The sequence below is a fragment of the Euwallacea fornicatus genome, chromosome 12 (genome assembly GCF_040115645.1).
Source record: "Euwallacea fornicatus isolate EFF26 chromosome 12, ASM4011564v1, whole genome shotgun sequence".
Taxonomy (NCBI): domain Eukaryota; kingdom Metazoa; phylum Arthropoda; class Insecta; order Coleoptera; family Curculionidae; genus Euwallacea; species Euwallacea fornicatus.
In genome coordinates this window covers 708,324-726,664 of record NC_089552.1, presented here as the reverse complement: position 1 = coordinate 726,664, position 18,341 = coordinate 708,324, and the positions used below count along the sequence as shown (strand labels likewise).

Sequence of the window (18,341 nt, the reverse complement as noted above, 5' to 3'; positions counted from 1 at the left end):
ACACTTGTTGCTCTCTCTGACATTTTAATCTTGTAACTCACAGGCTGAGCAGTTTTTGCTGAAGCTGTAGCTCTTTGCAAATTGCAATTAGTGGTGCAAGCTGCAACGGTTACGGACAAGACCTTTGTGAAATAGGCCTGTCGGATATCAACAACAATTAAATGTCATTTATATACAAGGACGTGATTTATTACCGATATTAATAAAACCGCTTGAACGTGTTGATGAAGTTTTCGTTTTGCGGTGATTTCAGAGCTACTTGGAAACATACAGGGAGACGTGAAAATATCCAATAAATATCGGGGAAAGAACCACTGACCTCGGTGTCCGGCAGGAGCTGCCGGGAAGATCATTGGGAACAACGGCTAAAGTGAACGTGGACGAACACCGATTTATTTTGGCACTCCTCAGACAGGCACAAAGGGAAAATCTAACGGGTTCAGGTCTGGCCAACTTGCCGGCCACTTCGTGACACCACCCCTCCAAAATTCAAAACCAGTTGTAATTCGATAGTTTACCACGCAAAAAACACTGTTAATCTCCACGCGAATGATGGTGAAATGGTATGCCTTAAATACACAAGTGAAAAAATGGTTATCTTAAAAAACGGCCTTTGAATTTAAACGCTTTTCGCTAAAGGTATCATCTGCATGTATCTTTCATAGAACGAACGGTCATCTTACAGTCTTCGACGGGTAGCCATGAAAGCTTGACCGGGGGACACACAGTGTTCCTTACAAAGTGACCCAAAAAACTCTCTAAAAAGATAAAAAAAATTAAACCATGCCAAGGTTGGGAATTTTTTCTCCACCCTACGCGGGGAGCCACAATTCGTTTTTCGATTTTTTTTAATTTAGCTTACACACGTCAAAGTGGTTTTCATCCCAACAATTTTCTGTTGTGCATTCTAGGCCACCACCACCCCAACCAGCCAAACCCCTCCATCGAGAAGTCCTTTTTTATGGTCGGAACGAAGCGGTGGAGCAGCTCTACCGCTAAATCTCGGTCCCGATGCGTTTCGAAAGTGCGCTGGACACCCCCGAAGCCGTGAAGAAAATGGCCTACCACCCTTTCCTGCAGCTGCCACGTCAGACGGACTTCAGCGTCAGCTCGTTGCTTACTGCCACCGCCAACAACAACTCTTCAGGGGTAAACACGTCACCTGCGGGCCCGGGGGCGGCGGGGGCGTTCTTCCCCTCATTGCTGGCCCAGCAGGCAGCCGCCGGGCCCCACGGATGCTACCCTGGTACCTTGATACCGAAGATACCTCATCCGCATCACGCGCTTCCTGGACACCCCTATACTACTGCTGAAGACGTTCTGTTACAGGTGAGGGTCGAGATTTGGGAATGTAGAGGGTGGCGAGGAATAGTGCGAATTAGTTTTATAATAAGTTGTCGGATCGATTGAAAAGCCCTGAGCGTTGCATTTATGTCCAGGCCGTCCACAATCATCATTCAGCAATGGTGCGCCCCCTGCGCGCCATCCAGCCGGAAGACGACGGGGTCGTGGACGACCCCAAAGTGACCCTGGAGGGCAAGGATCTCTGGGAGAAGTTTCACAAGCTGGGAACGGAAATGGTGATTACCAAAAGTGGACGGTAAGTGTCCATTAATATTGTCAGCTATCGGCGCCGTAAAAGGGCAACACTACTTTTAATTCTTTTTTGCGTGATAATAATGAGCAACAGCGCTAATCCGGGGACAAGGAAAAACTGAGGCAACCTCATTTATTTATCGGACAATTTAGCGAAAAAACGACGATTATCGTTAACAGTGGCAAAAAAATAGATGTCGCTTTAAGTGAAACCGCAATTGGACAATCGCAGGTGGAAAAAGCTGGAGAAAAAAGTAAAAGCTTTCGGGCCTGGAAACGATGTTTGTCGTTAATAAACCATTAGAAATAATGAAAAACGTAAAACATTACTTTTCAATTTGGGTAATACAATTTTTCGGTGTAATACGGATGAATATCGACATCGAATTAAACGACCTTTTAATTCAGCTTTTGTAATGGCGTTTTTATTATTTATGACTCGTTCTCTCTCTGCGTGTGTGTGTGCCTGCTCATATTTACTTACAACGGTCGATAAAAAGAATTCGGGTCCGTTACAGTTACGTAAGGAGCCGAAACCGGAAAAAAATCGAGAGAAAAAACTGTCCGACACGGACGAGAAATGCCCCGGTAGCGGTAGGGACACGTTCACGTGGATCCCGATGGAACGCACCTAGAGGCGACAGCTGTCACCGGTGGTTTCGGCAGCGAGGTCTCCGCGCGTGCGCACCTGGAAATATCCCGGCTCCACTCCATCCCCATCTGTCAATTTCTCTTTAAACTTCTTTTTTTTCTTTTTTTTTTCTTTTTTTTTCTTTTTTTTTTATTAATAAAATCTTTTAGCGCGACGTTTAATCATAAAATGATGAAATCTGGCCGCTGAATTATTAAGCTTAGAAAAGTGTTTGATGTCGTATGCAAAATCGTGCATATATCTTCTTGCCATTTATGTAAATTGCTTGTTATTCCGAACATAAGTAAGAATTTGTTTCGAGCCGCCAACCGATTCGTATAATATCCCTTTAATCGGGGGGATTTATGATTATAAATATTATTAGAAGTCATGCGACATTTCGACCATTTAAGAAGGACCTGCACATTGCAATTACGCGTCACCTTCCTCATGATCATACGTTTTTTGCATGTTACTGAACTCAAACTTCGTACTTACGGCATTTGAGAGAGAGAGAGAGAGAGAGAGAGAGTACAGGGCCTAGTTCGTCTTCGACCATCTGCTTCGCTATCATTACTGCCATCGAACGTACATTCATCGTAGAAAAGCCACTTGGTATCCGTCTACAGCACTCAATCCCCCTTCCTTGCTAACTTCTGCCCTTTTTTTGCCACGAGGAAATACCTCTAAGGTCTGGTATTCTGCCAGCTCGGTAGGGTGGGACGCCCATCCACTAAAAACCTCCGGATTACTCATAGCCCAATCCTACCGCGATCCGGAATTAGGGCCGACCTCAGGATGTCTGGAACCTTGGGCAAAATTTTGAATCAGCGCCCCGCACTCCCAAAAAAATCTTCGACAGGAAAGTCCGCCACCCTGAGCTGCCCCCCCCCCCCCCCTGGACCGGTAGTACCCGGAACTCTCTCTGGAGAATAATCGGTCGGAGTCGGGGGCCTAATATGTCTCGAATGTCTTGTCCTTCATTTGGGAACTTTGTATTATTTCTCGTTCAACTATTGCTGTAACATTGGGCATCCAGCAAAGTGCATTCCAGACGACCTTTTCCTTTGACCATTGTAGAAGCGGCGTTGCCATCTATTCTATTTATGTATCGCTTAAAACTCCCGTGGCGGCCGAGTCCTTGCTAAGCTCGTGTGTTTGCAGAAGGCCCAGGTACCCATGCCCGATCGTCCCTGCATTGAGCCCTTCGGCCCCGTTAAAAGCGGCAAAAGCGGGCTCCAAGTATAGTTTCAAATAAGCTGCACATTTTCACGGCGCTACTTGATCCACTCAGATCATGGTGCCATGGCTGTTCGGCTCGGTGGTACCACTGCTGCTGCTGCTAGGAAGGACGGGCATGATTCGCACTTCCCAATGGAAAGTGCCTCGGAGGTGCAATCGGTAACTGACAGGAGGGAGGAATGAACAACTTCGTGATGAAGATGTGCCCTTAGATACCGAAATTGCCCCTCAGCCCAAACACTCAATAAAAATTCCTATTTAAGCATAGCTCTTTGAGTACGCCTCAAATAATTCTTATGAAAGTGCGCAATTTTTGCGCCCAATTGGAACACATTCCTGTAAAGCCCGAGAGCCGAAAATGAAAAGAAACACCCCACCCTGTCCCCAAAGCAGGGGAGAAATGCGTACATATGTAAATACATAATATAGAGAAATACAGAAGCAATTTTAGGTTGATCTAATTTAATCTCCTCAAAGAGGGCCACTCGGGCTCCAAACGGAGTTCGGCCGTAATATGGAGATGACCCTCACGAGTGTATCCTTACGACTTCAAGGAGAAGCATTTGTCCGTAAACGATTACGGACTTTGAGTTGCCGCGTTTCCATTTCTCCCGTATATTTCCCCGGAGGCAGTCTTGGAAATGGATATCGAGGTATGTTTAATATGGAAACTGATGAGATGCAAGGCTAAACAGCGGTGTATTACGGAGGACTGAAAATTATAAGCGATTTCGAAGACATGAGGCGCACAGTCAAGACACCGAAAAGGGGAAATCTAAGTCGGACCATCGGGGATAATTTGGAACGCAGCGAACGCTTCGATCTATCTCGACAGCCTGGATGAGTCACGATGGTTATTTTATGTCACAACGCCGCACATGGCCACATGACAGTCACGTGAAGTCCCATCGAGACGTCCATTGGAAGTTAGGCTAAAGTAACAAATGACAGAAGCGCTGTTGCCATTTTATGGTGATAATGCAATTTTGGAAAATCATGCGTTGTGCCGTTATTTCGGTTTAGAGCTGAGCAGAAAAATTCTCGTCATTGTCTGGGGCCAAGAAATGTACGGAGTGTTTCGCAAGGGAAGCGTTTCGTGGAGGGGGGGGGATAGAATCGGGGAGTTTTTCTCAAAATCTAAGCGCAAACTGATGGTTTATGACCCACCCGGTGTCTGGCTAGGGCGAGTTGTAGCCTGTTCGAGTTAAGGGTTTGGGGGGCCGACTCTGGAAGATTCCAGTTTTCGGTATTTAGAGTCAGCAATTTGTCCCGATCCTGCACGAACGAATGACGAGTGGATTTCCCGAACTTATTTGGAAAAACGCCTCTACTCTTTGTCTCTTTGAGCCAACCACACCTTGGCGCGGCCAGGGCCCCTGGGGTTCACTTAAGATGTGAGAAAATTTGTTAAACGAAAGAGTTTCGCAGCATCGCAGCGCTAAAACGCTTCTATGGTTTTTTTTTTCGCTCTCTTCGCTAAAGCTTCAGCCTCATTGCCACGTAACGAGACGTGGCGAATTCCATCTTTTGGCTTTTTCAAACACTTTCCGAAGGCACCACCACTGGAGCGTTAATAATTCCCCCAGATTAAATATTATATTTCACCGGCGGCCCACTCATGACCGCTCATAACAAAATATCGCTTATATAATCAGGTTCGCGTTCGACCGGTCTTAATCTCCCCCCGCCTTTGCCCCCCCGGGTACCTGGGTCGGAACAACAGGCGCTAACACGGGCGACTGTTGTCTCGACCTAACCGACAAAAAAGACAGATAATAATATGTTGCGTCGAGGAGGAACTCCCCCCTAAAACAAATACCCGACCATGGTACTTCTTTTTTGGTAATGAGCTGGCAATAAAGCAGAGACCACGCTGCCGGCTCCGCTTCGCGCCGGTGGAGGCCCTCTTGCGGGTCCCACGTCTTCGTGGGGGAAATGGGGCTATTGTGGAGACCCGGCAACGCGCGACTGTTGAGTCTTATAGGCACTTAAAACGTATTGCCATAAGGTATAATTTTGTCTTTATCACGTTCGCAGTGAGGTAGGTACAATCGTCCAAGCCAGATCTTCACCTTGTTGCTGTCCCAATGAAGCGATCGCACGCATTTGTATGCAAATCTTAACGATCACCGTTCTGTTCTCATCATTCTCGACGCTTCGAAGCAAATGAGGGGACATCGACTATTAAACCTTTTTCCCAACAATAATTGTTTTGATAAAATATTGTTGTGCCCATTAGTACGAAGAACAAAGCGATAATTGGCCTCTGCTGATGACTACGAGGCCTCTGATTGTCATTGATCTGGGCGACTTCGTGAGTTTTTTTAATGGTACCCTCGTTAGAGTGAGTACCGAGTTGTTTTCCGCTGAAGGCAGGTGAACTCATTGAGAAATTATACACATCGGGCTTCTGCCGTAATTATGGATTTAAGCGCTTTATCAAAAATGAGCTCGAAAGGCTTTCGAGGGGGATTTTGTTCGTTTATTAATTTCTCTTCACGCTAAGGCGGGATAGGCGCCACGTTGCATAAGTCGAAGATTAATAATCTGTGTAGCTGCAACAACCTGAATCTACGGAGCGCAGCTTCGATTGAAGTCGTCCCGCGCGTCAGGTCTGTTTACCCAGGGGGACGTCGTGGCCGGGAGGGTCATCTGGGTCTTGTAACGATTTTTGGGAGGACGTCGCTTTTTTGGCAGGCCCCTCCGCGAGGCCGAGGGCTTTCGGAGGCCTCTCTTCGGACGCGGAGAGACAAACCAAAAACAAACGAACTCCAGCAGTTCGCGCTGGTCCAACGTGGTGGAATTTCCAACAGCGAAAATTCCATTTGGACGGAGCTAGGAGAACGCACCCTCCCGCTGATAGTTGCGCTTGGCCGGTTGGAGGTTTTTGGTGTTTCGCTCGAAATTTGGGACACCGATGAAGACCATCTCGGACGTTCTAACCGTCTGCGCGTGCGCACCGCCGGGGTCCCCAGATTTCCGTCCGAAGTTTGTGTTTTTCTTCCAAATGCCCTTCGAGGAAACGGTGGCGGGGAGTCTGTGTCCGGGCACAAATCCTGCGTATTTTTTTTTTTTTTTCATATTAAAATTCACCTCTTGCAGCTCGTCTTCGTACAAACATTTTTTTTAATATTCCACGCCGCGTATCGACATCTATAACATTTGTCGTGTTGACTGCGAATCGCTCAACGGCATGATCGCGCTCTTCTATCCTGTTCACGTCGCTTCGATCATTAATTATTGCGTAATATCATCACGTTTTTTAGCTAAATCATATTTAAATGGTCGTTACTGTACGCCGCGCCATTCCGCATACGTTTACGTGTCGATTTGAAATTTATTTGTTTTCGTCATCCCAGCGGTGCGAGCTGTGCCCGAGAGATCGTCCCTTAAGAGTCGACCACAGGAGCCAGATTCGAAGGATCCGGTGGTGGTTGCTCCGCACACCCTGCGAGCCCGAAATGGGTTCGAATGGAAGTTGGCTCGGGTCTTTTTCCTCGGCGAGTCGTTTATCGTTGTTGCGGGAACGAAGTCCGAATCGAACGCGAATCGTTCCCCTCGGACCTCACCTTCTGGTGCTACGTAGAGGATCTCGACAAAATGGCGGCCGCGAAAGTGCCCGTCCATTGCGGCGATCAAGGCGATCTCGTGTTATTACTGTGTTAACCGTTTTCTGCCCGTTAAATGTTCGATCTTGTCTATGGCCCCTTTTGATTTACTTTCCAGCCCGATGTCGGTACACCTCATTTTTTCCCCGAACGAAACCGTGTCTTCTCACGTTTAGCTCCTACAAGGCAGCGGTTGAAGAGTTATTCAAGCGGAATCCGGGCTGCAGTTTCATACTGAAATCTAACCTATTAATAATTTATTATATTCCATAAATTATGCGTGTTTTGTAATAAATTTGCACCATGTTTTACCGTGTGCACTAATTGCCAACATTAAATTATTCCCATTTGCTTAAACTGTGCCGTCAGCTTAGGTTTCCACGCGGCTAAATTATGATATCATGAAAGGTTCCGTTTCGGATTGTTTGCGTATGAGTCGTACGTAGAAAAAAGAGAAAGAAAAATGTAATCACCATCATCCCTGAATCGAGATCATAATAATCACTATATCGCCTCCACGGACAACATTCTGACAGCTAAATTAATTCATTCCCCACTGCGGTAATCACCATTTTTAACCTTCAAGGCCCTTACTTAAACCTTATTTGCTTTATGATATATGACTTCCTACCTCTTCTCACATAATCATATAGACAGGTGGTTAACCTATTCCAGCCTTGTGAAGACCACACATATTTAGGTAATTTTCTCGTTTCTTCGACGGCAATTTAGTAAACATTAAGGATGAACGAACACGTACGTTTTTGTAACTTCAGAACGTTAGAACGAACTTCGGATGTAGGGCATGCGGGAGCGTCGTTGCATACGTAAACGAAACGTTGGATGACTAAATCTAAATTTCAAAAAGGGACGGGGAGGCATCGAAATGGGAGCATCCGAGGTATCACACTGAATTTAATCCTCTTAGAAAACGGCGGAGTATAAAGGGCGTCTTAATTCATCGGCCCGAAATCCTTTTACCGACGAAAATTTAGACGAAATCGTTTGATGCCTCAGTGGGGCTATATGCGTGATTCGGGGGCAGATGTGGCATATACAGGACGTTTTCGTTCCGGCGTAATTTATGCCCATAAGCGGAAACTTTCGTCGCGTATTAACCGATCTCGCCGGTCCACAGGTTAGTTTCGGTTTGATTGAGATCCCGCACATCGAATGCGTCCATCAATGTTTTTTTTTTTTTTTTTTTTCAATGTCTCCGCGTCCATCCGATGGTGCCGATTTCCCGAACGCGCCCAGTATCCGAGACGCCTTTGACAATTGCGCCCGGGTACGGGGTACAGATTTGGACGAGGATCGGCACCACTGCGGCAAGGCCGGGTACCACCAGTACCTGTAACCACCGATGACTTTCGATAATTGACTTCCGAAGCGGGCGGCCAGTCCCATGCTGGGCACAGGCGCCACTCGGTAGTTTAACGTAAAACAAACACAATCCCGTAGGGCCCTACCTGCGTTTATATGCCTATCTATTTCTTCGACTCACCGAGATATGATTTATAACGGCTCGGTTATACGATTTTTCGACTCTTCTCATCTGATACCCGAGGTAATTACCGCATTTTTCGGTCCGGCACGGACTTTCGATCGTCGGGACTGACCACGAGGTGCGCGCCCTTCGGCCCTCGCAAGGGATAAATGATACTTTTTGGGGAGGAAGAAGAAGAAGTAGAAAAAAAAAAAAACAAGCGATTAAGTCGCGTTAGGTAAACTTTGTACAGCAAGTTATTCTCTTAGGTGCACGTATCACGTTTTTAATCTCCGGAACAAAGGGCGGCTGACGAGAGCGCCACGTAATTTTGACGATGAAAGGGGCGTAAAAATCCCTAAAAACTTAAGCAGTGGAGAATATCGCTCGGCGGTGGAGAGCACTTTTCGAACCTGAAGGTGACGCAAAAATGTTGCCAAGGGCCTTTTGTCGCACGACCCTAAAAGAGAGTGGCGGAAATTGACCTAAAAACCTTGAGAGCAGGGCGAATGGCGGACGAGATCTTATTTCGAAAACTAGAAAAACCACTTCCTGGTGCAAATAAAACGAGAAGGGCACAATAACGTCCCGGGGTGTAGGCTTCGATGTGTATAGAACCACCCTTAAAAATATAATCTTTCACCCCGCTTTCGCTGTATGATAGATCGTCGACGTAGACAGCTGCCCTAAAATTTTTAGGGGGTGATCGCCATCGTTCTGTCTATTATTTGTGCAAGAGCTCACGCGATTTTCGGCCTTACGGCCGCAGTGGTTGGGAACGCCGATTCATCATTAAAAAATACCATCGCACCGAAATCGACAGTTTCATCTGATGGTTCCTGCACAGCCCATAAACAACCGGACCGGTGATTAAATATCGAAACTCCTTATTAGCCCCGCCGTATTTTAACAAACTTCCTCGATGTCTTGATTCGACCAATAAATTATATGGTAGATGGCGCTTCGCATTATAACCGACTATCACCGCGACTCAGCGGCGGGGCTTAAGGGATGTTCCCCCCTCCCGCGCGCCGGTCGAAATTCGTGGAGAAAATTTGAGGAAAACCTCGGCGTTTTTCCTCAAACCGGTGAATCACTGCCGAGCTCGCTTTTAAGCTTACATGACTCAAACGTTAATTAATCGCGGGGCGAACGTCACATGTCGGAATACCAAGAAGTCGCGTACAGCAGGTTTATCGAGTCCATGCGTTGAATATCCGAACATTTTAATCATATTTTGCTCTTTTCTTAGCATTATTATTCATCACAAATCACGTTATCTTCGGCTGTTAAGAAATCCAGACATAGGAAACATCCCAAAAGGTCGTAAAGTCAAAGATCAATTTTTTGTTATCTCTTACTACACGATGTTCCAATGTTACAGCTGCTTTTTGAGATTAAAACAGTTATCGCCGCAGTTCCTTAATTATAACGACTAGCCTTATCAGCCGTATAAAGCCTTTCTGTCCGCGTTTGACAAATTTAGGGATTAAGGCCGTTGCATAACGGTTCTTTATGGGTTGTCGCTGTGGCTTGTTATCGACGCGGTTAATTTTCCACTTGAAAATTATTGTATAATTTGAAAAAAATTACAAGACAGAAACATAATAGTTTACGACGAGATAAACGGTTACCGAGTAGAGATTATTTTTCCTGGAAGCGTCCGTAGCGGTTAGCTGGAGGCGCCATCTCACGGAATGCACGGCTAATAAGCAGTTACAAAAGGCGTTTTTCTCACCTTCGCCATGCAACCCATCATTTAGGCAGCTCCTCTGTAAACATGGTAATTTCCGAATCAGGTATAGAGTGGCCCTAGTCACGGATAACAACCATCTCTTCTGCACTCTCATATGTGGCCTTTTAAAAGTGTTTCAACACGACACCTGGTAAAGTGTCTACCACTATCTCAAAGGATGTGTTGACATTTAGTTGACCTAGGTAACATAATAACAATAAAATACCACTTTCCGCTGCCTTTCAACCGGTAATTAGCAACACTAATTGTGGTTTTTGTAGATGGTGATACGTGCTTTTAGTCTGAATTGTTCTACTTGTTTGTTTCGAATATTTCCAATGGAATTACCTCTGGCTGGTGATTTCGCGTGCCGCACAGCCCGGCAAAAATTTGGCCGCCGCGCCTCCGACTCTGCGCAGCCCGTAATTGCTTCTTTTCCGGTCCAGCTTCGATCGCGGAGAAGGGCGCTTTCCACGAGATCGATTCCGCGTCGATTCGCGGGACTTCTTGGGGCTCCGAGAGGAGCAATTCGTTGAGACGTCAACTGGTCGGTTTGGGCGTAATCATTCCTCCCCCGTTGGTTCGGAGGTGGGTTTCGAGTAGGTCGGGAACCCTGGAGAATCGCTTACAAAAACGTGTGAGAACTCGCCGCCAAAGCGTCCGAGATTAGAGGTGTTTGGGATGCTCAGAAGAGCCCCCGCATCGTGTCCCCATTGAGCTAAGCTGCTGGCCAGTTCGATTTCCCGAGCGAGCAGACGAGTCCCATTTCTTCAGTCTCTCTCACCGTTCGCTCCTCCCTCCCGGTTCCTTACGGTTGTCCCTTTCGGTTCCCGTTGTCAGCCTGTCAGTAGACGTTCGTCAGACCATTGGCGAATCAAGAATTCAGGGGCTATTAGGTGCCGATGAGGACCCAATTAGGGGAAAATTAGGTGCTAAAGGCGATTCGCGCGTGTGTGGCACTTTTTAGAAATTACCACCATCGCAGTGCAGCAAATTGCCGCTTCTAGCGGTCCTCCTTGGCTCAATCGCTTCCAGCTAGAGTCGCTCGCACACCTAACCAGGGGCGTGTGGAGCCCCATAAAAACCTCTCCATAGGTGTGTGTGCACATTAAAAACCAATAGACAGCATTGTAACACGTATTATAAACAAACAGAATTTATTGTTAGCGCCTATATGTCCATTCATCTTGCGTGCGCAGAAGTAATTAAACTAATGAACGGGGGCCCCACTTCTTTTGTTATTGCTGATGGTAAACTCGTGCATATCATACAATTTGTATATCCATGTTCCTTGGATAACGGACGTACAGGGAGGGATAAAAAAAGGTTGCCCAATAGATTGAGAGGCTAATGACTGCGTGAAACGTTATTTAAATGAGCGTCATTATCATATAAATTCGCTCTTGTTGCTCGATATTATAATGATAATAATGAATTCAGCCTCGAAATTGGGTTTGCATTTAATTTCTCGAAAAAACCTCCATCGATACCTCTTTGCAAGGCCGCCAGTAGTGGGAGCTCGGAGTGTACTCGCATTCAGCTACTTAGATCGAAATTTTTGCGTCGGGGTGTAGAATTAAGCATATAGAAAGGGTGGCGATAATTAGCCCTCTCCTGTGCGTAAGTTGCGAGCATTTCCCCTCCGCCTTTTCACCGGGGTTAAATCTCTTAAAAACATCCCTACTGAAACTTTTTTCAGTAGGGTGTGAGGCTGGTTTTGTCGCTACGAGTTTGAACTTGAGTTTAGTAGGATTTTACATGAAGTCATAGGAACGTTAAGCAAAGGTACAATAGCTGAATAGGTGAAAGAGGCGTTTGGAACGTTAAAACCACCGAGCATGAATTTGTCACGGAAAGTTCGCTCAACCGCGGCACCCGTAGTCAGATCAATTTCGACTGAACCCGACGTCGACGTGTCCGTTTCCGACGATCGCCGTCAACTTTTCCCCGATCAGCCCCTGGCCGGCCTCAGCCTCCCTTCGCGTGTCACGTGGTAAGGTCCAGTCCTGGAGCTCGGAGGGAGTGTCGGAAATCTCGTTCTCGCAAACGGCGCCTATAGAAATGACAAAATGAGGGCAGCAACGCGGATTAGGAGACGCTCCCGCAGGAGCTCACCCTCCACTTGCCGGGCGCAGCTCCATGCGTCCTCTTGAATCTCGCGCTGATCTCTACACATCCCTTCGTCCTAATTCGGGCCGCGGACCTCCGACGATCTTCCTCCGCCGCTCATTAACACCAGTGAGGACGCGAATGAGGCCTATCACGTCCCCCGTAGTTAATAATCTAACGGGGCAAGATCTGGCGAGCGTGCCGGTCAACGCGAGTCTCCATCGTTCGAACCGAATCTGTCGGCAAATAGTTTTTTGGATTGTATGAATTTTAGAGGGGCGACATTGTTGCTTTTGAGCCGCGATTGGTGATTGCGACGCCCTGACCGCCCGCGGACTGACCTACACAGCGAACGACGTGCAAGTTCTTATTGAGGCTGACGGCAGTCGCTGAAAATCAAATTTGACTTGAGGATTGGTAGTCATGGAGACAATTGGCATTTCAGGTTGGCCGAAAGGGCATTGCCGCGTGTACTAAATTTCACATTAATCGTTATTCAATACCCATTTTCTGTCTGATCTCCTTTCTTAACGACTATTCGAAAATACCTTACGCATATCTAATATATGGCAGCATTGACATTGGCTTTTTCAGCATTTAAATAGGGCTATTTACTGCATTTTTACTGCTGCCACATTTAGATATATGTTCTGGCATTTAGTTGACCTAGCTAGACATCGATAGCAAATAATAGCAATACATTTTTTACAATGACTAATAATTAAGATATTTTACACAAGTACATACAGGGTGGCCCAGCGCGCGGATCTCGCGTCGCGCGTTCGGTCCCGCTGCTCTCGTCGTTCGCTCCAGCCGCACAGCGCGTCCCCCGACTCGACCGATCATGGCGAAATTCAATAGGGTCCGGGTCTGATTTCTGGTCTGGCAGCATTTTTATTTTCGTTCGAATGGCGGAGACCTGCGTACACTGCGGTGACGATAAAAATGCTCGCCGCTAATCTTAATGCTGTTGCGTAGATGTTGACAGGGTAATTGCGCCACAACCATGTTCGTATTGTTCCAGTCGAACCAATAATAACCACTGATAACGGGTAGTAGGTGCAATCGTGCGACGTTTAAGTACCTCGAAATGGATGGAGGTAGGTCACTTACCACTCCATTAAAAGCCGCAACATAATAATAATTTTAAGGCATACCAACTTGGCCTTCGCACGGGTGATCGGGCAGTACTTCAACGTATAACTGAATTTCGGTAAGATGCAGTAAGTTACGGTTAGTACCAAAAGTATTGGGACGAACGCCAGAGGGTTGCAAAATGAGGTATTTCTCGATTGAAAGTTGTCAAACGAACACGGATTCCTTTGGTGATAACGCCTCAGCCCGCCGACGATAGGGACTTGCAGTTAAAGTTGTCAAATGCTTAACGGTAAAAATTTGCGATCAACGAATGATCAACACGGGAACCTTCCAATGATCCAAAAATGTCGGGATGATTCTGTCACATGCGCTTAGAACGACTCATAATGCCCTTGATATCAACAATCTGATTTTAACAAATGAAGTTTTTTCCATCTCGGTGGTGCCATGCTAAGTAGTGCCATTCAGTTTTCACATTGATTACAGCACGGGGTGCGGTAAAAACGCTAGTTTCGATTTAAGACAATCGGTGGTGTACCACTGGGAAAAAGGCTGATTCTATTGCAAAATTGCTTCCACATTAAAACCGAGTAAAAGTGGAGGGGGTAACATTGTTTTACGATATAATAATAATGAAGACAGGGGGGGCTTCAGCCCACGAGCTGGCCGTCCACAACTGTTGAAGCGCAGGGACCAAAGTCTCGTCATGCGAAAAATTAAAGAAAATTCCAAAATTCGTGCTCCAAAACTCAAAATTTTACTAGACCAACACACCCAGGAAAAGGTACCTCTTCGGACAATCCACCGACGCGTCCATTCTCACGGCGACCATGGTAGAATGGCACGCGAAAAACCATGGCCGGATCGACGGAACAAGAAAATGCGGCTAGAATTCGCGTCCAGTTACGTCTCAAAAGAAAATGACCACCGGTCAGATGTAACTTTCTGTGATGAGTTCAATTTTAACATTTTCGGCTCTGGTGGGCGTCCGAGAGCGTGGAGAAAGAGAAACGAAGCGTTGGTAACGGAGGATCTACGTCGGACTCTCGAGCATGGTGGAGGGTCTGCCATGGCTTGGGGATGCACGTCTTGGGTTTTTCAAAGCAAAATCTTAAATGTAGTGCTGAAAATGTGAACATTTTAAACGCGTTCAAGTTCTGCCAAGACAATCCCCCGCAAATAGGGAGTCACTAAATTACTACCCTTGTAAGCAAACATTGCAACAAAATGGCATAAATTGAATGGGGAGTTTCTACGAAAAAATTCTCTTTTCAATGCCATGGCAGTTAGAAGCGTTTTCGGACAAGAAGGTGGCCGTTCTGATTATCGAACACATCTGTGCTTCCCCTATAGAAGTACGAGACCTGAATCGCCCCAATATTTCCCGATCAACGAAGCCTTACCATGTTAAATATTTATTCGTTGGTGATTTAGAACAACGTAAAAAAAAATTGTTTATTTCTCGCTTTTCAACGGAAAATATCTGATTTTGTCAACGTTCACCCTCCGTCCCCCCGGTGCTTCTGGTGCCGACCGCGGACGGAACGTGGGAACTGCGGTAGCTCGGCACCGATCGGAAACGCTCAGAAGAACCGCTCGGGCGAGTTCGGCACGAAACCTGAAGATATCGAGCCGCACGCAGGCGCCATGAAAAATCTTCGCTCTTCTCCATCTTTCAATTCTCCGTTCGGAGGGGGGAAAACGGCTCGGGAGAACCGTCGCCCGAACTTGCGAAGGTCCAATTCCTCCTCGTTTTGCCAGAAAAGCGACCTTGAAATTACCCCACGTAGCTGAAGGTCCACGCACGAGCCTCCGACCGGGAGGACGACAGGCCCATACCATGGGCGCTGGGCATGGTCAGGAAGACCATATTATTCTAAAATAGTTTGTCAAAAGCTCCAAATTAAAAGTAGTGTGTTGCGGTTTTTTGCAGGCAAATGTTTCCCCAAATGAAATTCCGCGTGTCCGGCCTGGACCTGAAGGCCAAGTACATCCTATTGCTGGACATTGTAGCCGCGGACGACTACCGCTACAAGTTCCACAACAGGTAGATAGCGATTTCCATAGATTTTAATGCAGATGAAATTGTTACAGGCGCATGTTTCCTGCTTATAAAGTCCGGGTCTCGGGTTTAGACAAAAAGTCCAAATATATACTTCTGATGGACATCGTGGCGGCTGATGACTGCCGATATAAGTTTCACAACAGGTTAGATGATTATGTTTCCTATCTCCCTTTATTTCGTATGTTTATGTTTATTCTTGGTGTTCAGTTTCCCTCTCTATCCCGGATGGTTCTTTTTTCACTTTTTTTTTTCGGCCGCTTTGTTAAGTACTAAACCCGAAGTGTTAGAGAGCGAAACAAGGTGCCTTCGGGCGTTTTCGTTTGAAAATATCCGGACAATACAGAAAGCGCGATCTGTTTTCAAAGGAAACGCCCGAGAGGGTTTTCGAAAGCACGAAGCATGCGTTTTGTAGTTTGTTGAGGTCATTTTAACTGTGTTTACCTTTTAAGTGAAGTCGTAATATGCGTCAGATGCTCAGTGAGAACGGTAATTTATCATCCCACGCAAAATGCCCCCGCGCGAAAACGAACGGCCTCCGAACTTTCCAGATTTAAACCCATCGACTTCTGGACACTTCTGAGTGCCACAGTGGTCCCGTCCACAGCGCAGGTCCCAGCATACGTACGTCGTTCACTTAGACTCGTGTCGAGGTGTACCTTTGCATTGGGGAGTGCCACCCACCGCAATATCCCGTGGCACGGTCCAGCCTTGCTACGGCGGACTTAACTTGATACGTCCCTGTCGAATTCATCGTTGCACTTTGTGCGGAAATTGACCGGTGCTCCGCTTTGATTTTGTCGCTTCTGTGAAATTTATCCTGCTCTCAAAGTTATCAGGAGTTCGGAAAACCTCTGGAGGCACAAAAATTCTGGTTCGGGTAACTTTGTCAGAAGAATTATTTCCCTGGAAACGACGAAATGAAAAGTTGGATTCTTGATTTTCGCAAAAATTTCGAAGGAGCAGCGCTTGGATTTATTTCGTGTTCAAATAAGAAATTGAAGTAATAAATTCTAAGTAAAAATGGAATATCGCAGGACTGACAAGCCGGTGAGGGAGCTTGCGTCTTGGAACTCGCCCACGGATCTCCTTTTTGCGAACGTTTCAGTTACTGACGGTGTTTCCCGCAGCGAAAATGAAGCGTCAATGATAATGAGTACCTTTAGGGACCACTCGAGGTAGGTTTCTCTCAATACCCCTTAACGCTAATTCAAGAGACAATAAAAATAACGTTAACGGGCGTTGGGTTAGAACTGCATAATATAAGCACACGTTAGAGTTTTTTCGTTTTTTCAACGGTTTCAATGGCAATTGTTACAATTCACGTCATTCGACCAAAGCTTTTTTGCTTTGGTTCAAGCCGCTTCACCGTATCATTGAGTACGACCAAAGGTCTACGATAATTTAGCCGCTACAGCCCCACTTGGCGACCTTTTCCTTTCACAAATTACTAATTTACGAATGTCAGTAATAGTTATGTTTTATGAGCTAGATTTATAGGTGTAAATTGGTCACCAAACGTTCGATTTTTTTCAATCAATTAACCCAATTATTCATAATTTCTCATTACGTTGCCATTTCCAAGTCTGTGTCTCACTGAGCTATCTACGGCATCGGGTTTTCCACGGACCACATGGTGTTTGCAAACCATTTTGCCACCAAATTGTACACGTAATGGTCCACAAACTTAGGATTTTAGGTCTTTTTAACAATTATTAATAAGGCATGACATTTGCACAAGCCGTAAGAGGGTACTAACAAAGAGGTTATTTTAGCCGATGGATGGTGGCCGGCAAGGCGGACCCAGAAATGCCTAAAAGAATGTACATCCACCCGGACTCGCCCTCGACGGGGGAGCAATGGATGCAGAAAGTGGTCAGTTTCCACAAACTGAAGCTGACGAACAACATTTCGGATAAACATGGATTTGTAAGTAGCAATTTTCCGATTATTCACGCAACGTTCCGAATTTCCTGAATAAATTCTAAACCTCATTTTGCCTTCTGTTGCTTGATCTGAGGTAGAAATCTATAGAGAAACAATTCTCACCGCATTCGCCGGCGATGATGACGATGATGATGATGCCACCGCAGAAACATCCCCCGCTAACGGTGACATTACCATATTTAAATATTTAAATATAGGAAATATGTAGAGGGTAGGGGGGGCGTCCCAATCACATTATGCATGATAGTGGAGCCGAACGCAACTCGCGGGGGAGGGTCGGCGCCCTCTTTTTAAAGGGATCGACGACGACGCGGCGTCCTTTGGGGCTCTCCGCGTATACGTACGTGTAGACGAAAACGATCTTTAATCTGGAGATGCGTGTCCCGTTTAACCTGTGTTTACCGAAGGCCCAGAAATCTCCGTTCGGTTGCGTGGACTCGACTCTTCCCGCCGTGCAAAAGCAATCTTTATTGCGAGGAACCTGGATAACGCACCAGAGCCGGCAACCAGGCGGAAGTCATCTGTTTTTTGTGTCATGCAGTATGGGCAAATTGCCCCGCGGCGTTGCCAGATTGCAGATTTATGTAATCGCTCAGATGTAAAGTTGCGTTTGAGGATTCAAGTTAGTCGAACGCGAAAAGAATCTTAAAGTGAAAAAATCGGCTTTCTTGGCAATGCGAGCACGTTAACCGTAACAAGACGCGTTGCGGCCTCATTGCTGGGAAATGTTAAAAATTGTGATGGTGAGATTTGGGCGGTTGGTGCCCGAGGGAGACCTCCACAGCGTGCGCTTTCGAACGGGCGGAAATATTTCTTCGGACAAAAAT

At 46.3% G+C, this 18,341-nt stretch overlaps 1 protein-coding gene across 7 annotated transcripts in view; it reads left to right on the top strand.

Moving 5' to 3' along the window:
* The window catches only part of bi (bifid), a 53,376-nt gene that overhangs the window by 9,749 nt on the left and 25,286 nt on the right, over nucleotides 1-18,341 (top strand). For 4 of the 7 annotated variants that reach the window (XM_066288106.1, XM_066288110.1, XM_066288109.1 and 1 more), the window contains 4 exons: nucleotides 912-1,329; nucleotides 1,440-1,600; nucleotides 15,439-15,552; nucleotides 17,343-17,496. In XM_066288106.1, coding sequence (XP_066144203.1) covers nucleotides 1,012-1,329; nucleotides 1,440-1,600; nucleotides 15,439-15,552; nucleotides 17,343-17,496 — 747 coding nt within the window. In that variant the 5' untranslated portion in view covers nucleotides 912-1,011. Of the gene's footprint in view, nucleotides 1-911; nucleotides 1,330-1,439; nucleotides 1,601-15,438; nucleotides 15,553-15,599; nucleotides 15,714-17,342; nucleotides 17,497-18,341 lie in introns of all 7 variants that reach the window. The other 3 variants (XM_066288111.1, XM_066288108.1, XM_066288112.1) reach the window with 1 other exon arrangement.